The sequence below is a fragment of the Ursus americanus genome, chromosome 5 (genome assembly GCF_024610735.1).
Source record: "Ursus americanus isolate L20-20 chromosome 5, mUrsAme1.1.p, whole genome shotgun sequence".
NCBI lineage: Eukaryota > Metazoa > Chordata > Mammalia > Carnivora > Ursidae > Ursus > Ursus americanus.
The window spans coordinates 81,681,765-81,686,688 of record NC_142131.1 but is presented as its reverse complement, the minus strand read 5'-3'; the positions used below and the strand labels follow the sequence as shown (position 1 = coordinate 81,686,688).

Here is a 4,924-nt window from a genome sequence, read left to right as displayed (position 1 = left end):
TTGGGTAAGGAGACAGAAGAAATGGCTTTACATGAATTGTATTTGACAATACAGATTTATTATAGATTTCTTAAACAAAGAAGCAAATAATGACAATTGACATCTAGGGAGATGTTGTGCCAAATTTTTGAGAACACATAAAAGGAATATAGATCTGCACATGATATAATAGGCTACTACAGTTTCAGATATATTAGAGTTTAAATATAAAAGAAAAAATACCCTAAGGGTAAAAAAAAGTACTAATATGGGTCTATAATTTATGCACGTGCATTGATTTACTATCCATTCATTTAGCTTGTAAGCTTTGCTTTGAAGATAAGTGAATTTACATAAGGAAATATAATATTTGTATCCGAATGAAGTTATTAGAGAAATATTCTTACAAATTCACAGATTTTTAGAAAATATTTTGGCCACAGATGTTTGCCTCATCAAGCTTTTATCTATGGAGCAAAAATGAGGATTTTTTTTCAAAGTAGTTAAGTTTGCTCTTCATTTAGAACCTGCAATGTTCAATGAATAAATCACAATGTGACTAAAATAATGAGATGAAAATAGCATTCTGGTTTTTATTAATTTACTGCTGTGTCTGTTTTTAGAAAAAAAACTGAAGTAATGCCCCATGGAAAATTACAATCAAACTTCTACTGATTTCATCTTATTGGGGTTATTCCCACCATCAAGAATTGGACTGCTCTTCTTCATTCTCATTGTTCTCATTTTCCTAATGGCTCTCTTTGGCAACCTGTCCATGATCATTCTCATCCTCCTGGACACTCATCTTCACACACCCATGTATTTTCTACTTAGTCAGCTCTCCCTCATGGACCTGAACTACATCTCTACCATTGTCCCCAAGATGGCATCCAATTATCTCTCTGGAAACAAATCTATTTCTTTCATTGGGTGTGGAGTTCAGAGCTTCTTCTTCTTGACTTTAGCTGGTGGAGAAGGTTTACTATTGGCCTCCATGGCCTATGATCGTTATGTGGCTATTTGCTTTCCTCTCCACTATGCTATTCGTATGAGCAAAAGATTGTGTGTGCTGATGATAATGGGATCTTGGATCATGGGATCAATCAATTCCTGTGCTCACACTACATATATTCTCCATATCCCTTATTGCCAGTCTAGAGCCATCAACCACTTCTTCTGTGATGTTCCAGCCATGGTGAATCTGGCCTGCATGGACACCTGGGTCTATGAATACACAGTGTTTGTAAGCACCACACTCTACCTTATGTTTCCTTTCATTGGTATTGCATGCTCCTATGGCCGGGTCCTCCATGCCATCTGCCGCATGCAGTCAACAGAAGGGAGGAAGAAGGCCTATTCAACCTGCAGCACCCACCTCACTGTGGTGACTTTCTACTATGCACCCTTTGTTTATACTTATCTACGCCCTAGATCCCTCCGATCACCAACAGAGGACAAGATTCTTGCTGTCTTCTACACCATCCTGACCCCCATGCTGAACCCTATCATCTACAGCTTGAGAAACAAGGAAGTGATTGGGGCTCTGATACGATTGATTCAGAGAATCCAATCTGTGAAAATGTAGACAATATACATTAGCTGCCAAGATTTGTTTACATGTCAATTCAGCTGTGTACCATTGTGAAGGAAAAAAAATATTATATGTCTAGAGTGAAAGAATATAAATTAATATAGAGGACTGAATAAATTGTTTCCCATAATAAATAAATAAATATATATTCCCATAATATATATATAATATGCATATATATACATACATACATTATATATATAAAATAAAAAATATTATATTCCTAGAGTGAAAGAACATAAATTAATATAGAGGATTGAATAAATTGAGTTTTTCCATAACATACATATATATATATAATATAATATATACATACATGTATATATACACACACATACATATATAATATATATATACATAATACATGTATAATATAATTTATACATATATACCCATACACATATATACATATATACATATACATACATAATATAATATAATATATATATTTAATTCTAAGGCATGCTTTTGTTTTTCTTTGTGATTTTTTTCTCCATCTATGTAAAGGGAATGCATTTTCCACTAACTTGTGGGCAAAAATATTTTACTAATATGTAAAACAAAAAATGAAAAATGACTAAACTAATGGTATCATTCAGCATACCAGTTCTACAATACTTTTTCTTTTTCTTTTTATCAATATTAGTAAATTAGGACCTAATAACAACAAATAATTTAGGGTGGACCTAACATAATTGGAAATAAATATTTTATTTATTTGCATAATAATTTATACTTTTTAAGCTATATTGACATATTGACAAATAAAATTGTGTATATTATGGTGCACAATGTGATAATTTGATATACATATATGTTGTGAAGTCATCACCACATTTAGCTGTTAACATATCTATCACCCAACCTAGTTATATGTTGTGTGTGTGTGAGAACACTTAAGAACTATTTCCTTAGCACACTTCAAGTATGTAATATGATACTGTTAACTATAGTCATTTTATTCTATATTAGGGCTCTGGAACTTTTTCATCCTGCATATCTGAAACTTTGTGTTATTGAGTAAAATTTCCTTATTTTCCCAAACCCCAGACCCTGGTAAACAACACTGTACTGTCTTCTATTAAGAGATTAATTTCCCTCACATATAAGTGGGATCATATAGTACTTGTTTTTATGTGTTTGGGTTATATTACTTGAAATCATGCTTTCCAGATTCAACAGTGACAAGTTTCCCCCCCCAAGGCTAAATAATACTCCAACACAAATAAATTTATGACACTTTTCAATCTATTTATCGAATGATGGATACATAGATTGTTCCTATGTCTTGGTTATTGTGACTAATGCTGCAATATACATGGGAGTGCAAATACTTCTTTGAAATAGTGATTTCATTTTCTTTGGGTATATACCCAGAAGTGAGAGTGTTGGATCATATGGTAGTTCTATTTTTAATTTTTTGAGGAACATCCATACTGTTTTCCATAATGACTCTGCCGATTGGCATCCCATCAACAATGGGAAAGACTTAAAAAGACCATGTAAATTTGGACATTTTATGACTATGTCAATTAAGCATTTAGTATTCAATAGAGCAGTTATGGATTAAAAGCTTGACTTATAGAATGATATTTGGTTGTAACTTGCTTCTTTCCAAATTTAAATTAAGTGGAATTTTTTCAACACAGGTAACTGAGTGATAATGTCAAATTAGTGTGGGAAAACATAATGGTTGCTTCTTGTTGGAAAACTTATCTCATTTAACTACAGGACTCTGAAATTTGAAGAAATCTGAAAAAATGTAAAAGAAAAATTAAGAAGATAAAAACAAATGCTCCACAATACCTACCAAGCATTTCATTTATTATGAGAGACACACAGAAACATTTCAGACAAAATGGTGAGCCAATAAGGCAATCACAAGTGAATATAAGGATTTTGTTCTTTCAGTGCAATGAACTAATCAATCATACAATTTTCTCAATTTTTTTTTCCTCTTGAGTATGTTATAATCTCTTTCCTTCAATCACTGAATCACTGCCTTACTCTAGATTCTCATCCTCTCTCTCTCTCTTTTAGTTTTTAAGATTTATTTATTTATTTATTTATTTATTTATTTACTTATTTATTTGAAAGTGAGAGACAGCCCACATGGGGGAGGGGCAGCAGGAGAGGGAGAGAGACTCTCCAGCAGACTCCCTGCTGAGCACAGAGCCCCACATAGGGCTTGATCCCAGAGCCTTGAGATCATGACCTGAGCCAAAATCAAAAGTGGAATGTTTAACTTATTTAGCCATCCAGGCACCCAGTCCTCATCCTCTCTTTATTGGAGTATTTTCTAGCAAGATTTCCCAAATGAATCAAAACAGGATTTAGAATTTATATTATCAGCTTAAGTTCCTAACTGGGAATATACATGTATTTATTTAGTTCAATTTTAACTAATGTAATATTAAAAATGTTTGAAAGACCTATAGAATCTTTAAACATGGAAGTGAATCATGTCTGAAAACCATACAACCCTAAAAAAAAAAATGTCCAACAAGAACCTGAGAATGAATCCTGTGCGGATACTACCATTGCCTGTTCTGGGTGCCATTTGAGTCTCAGGACTATCTGATGGAGTCCCCTGAAAACTTCATGAATTTATTTCTGTTTCATTCATTTTCATTTAGAGGTTGTGCACTTTATCTATTTTTGTTTCTGTTTTTGTTTTTTTCTTTTTTTCCCATTCATATATGATTTATTTTTTAATGTTTTTGTATTATATTATGTTAGTCACCATACAGTACATCCCTGGTTTTTTATGTAAAGTTTGATGATTCATTAGTTGCGTATAACACCCAGTGCACCATGCAATACGTGCCCTCCTTACTACCCATCACCAGTCTATCCCATTTCCCCACCCCCCTCCCCTCTGCAGCCCTCAGTTTGTTTCTCTGTTTTTGTTTTTTTTTTCTTTCTTCTTTTTTGTTTTGAGTGACCCATTCCCAAGATAAAGCTTTCAAAAAAATATCAATGTACACTGTAGATATATGTCTTGGCCATAGCTATAAGTCAGATGTAGAAGTGAACATTTGAGTTCTACCATAGATATTGAAATGTTTGCTCCTTAAGAAATGTCCAAAGAGAGTTCAGGGGAAAAAAAAGATATGGGTTGTAGACTTTCTGCTCAACACTTAAGGAGTCAAGAGACCCTTTATCTATTTACAGGGGCCATATGTGTGAGATATAGGTATACGTAATAAATTTGTTTATGTACAATATCTGGAAAAAAGACACGAGTTTGAAAAAAGTAAATATTTGGTCTCTGTGCTCTAATTAAACCACAAAAAAAAATGCCTATGACCATTTTGGAAAGACATAGTGAAAGGAAATGGGAAAAGAGAGACA

The 4,924-nt window shown here is 33.0% G+C and overlaps 1 protein-coding gene across 1 annotated transcript; it reads left to right on the top strand.

Moving 5' to 3' along the window:
- The first annotated feature begins 625 nt into the window (after positions 1 to 625).
- On the top strand, positions 626 to 1,564 carry LOC123780177 (olfactory receptor 2L8). Its single transcript, XM_045778965.2, has one exon. The coding sequence runs from the start codon at positions 626 to 628 to the stop codon at positions 1,562 to 1,564; it is 939 nt and encodes a 312-aa protein (XP_045634921.2).
- Positions 1,565 to 4,924: the final 3,360 nt, after the last annotated feature.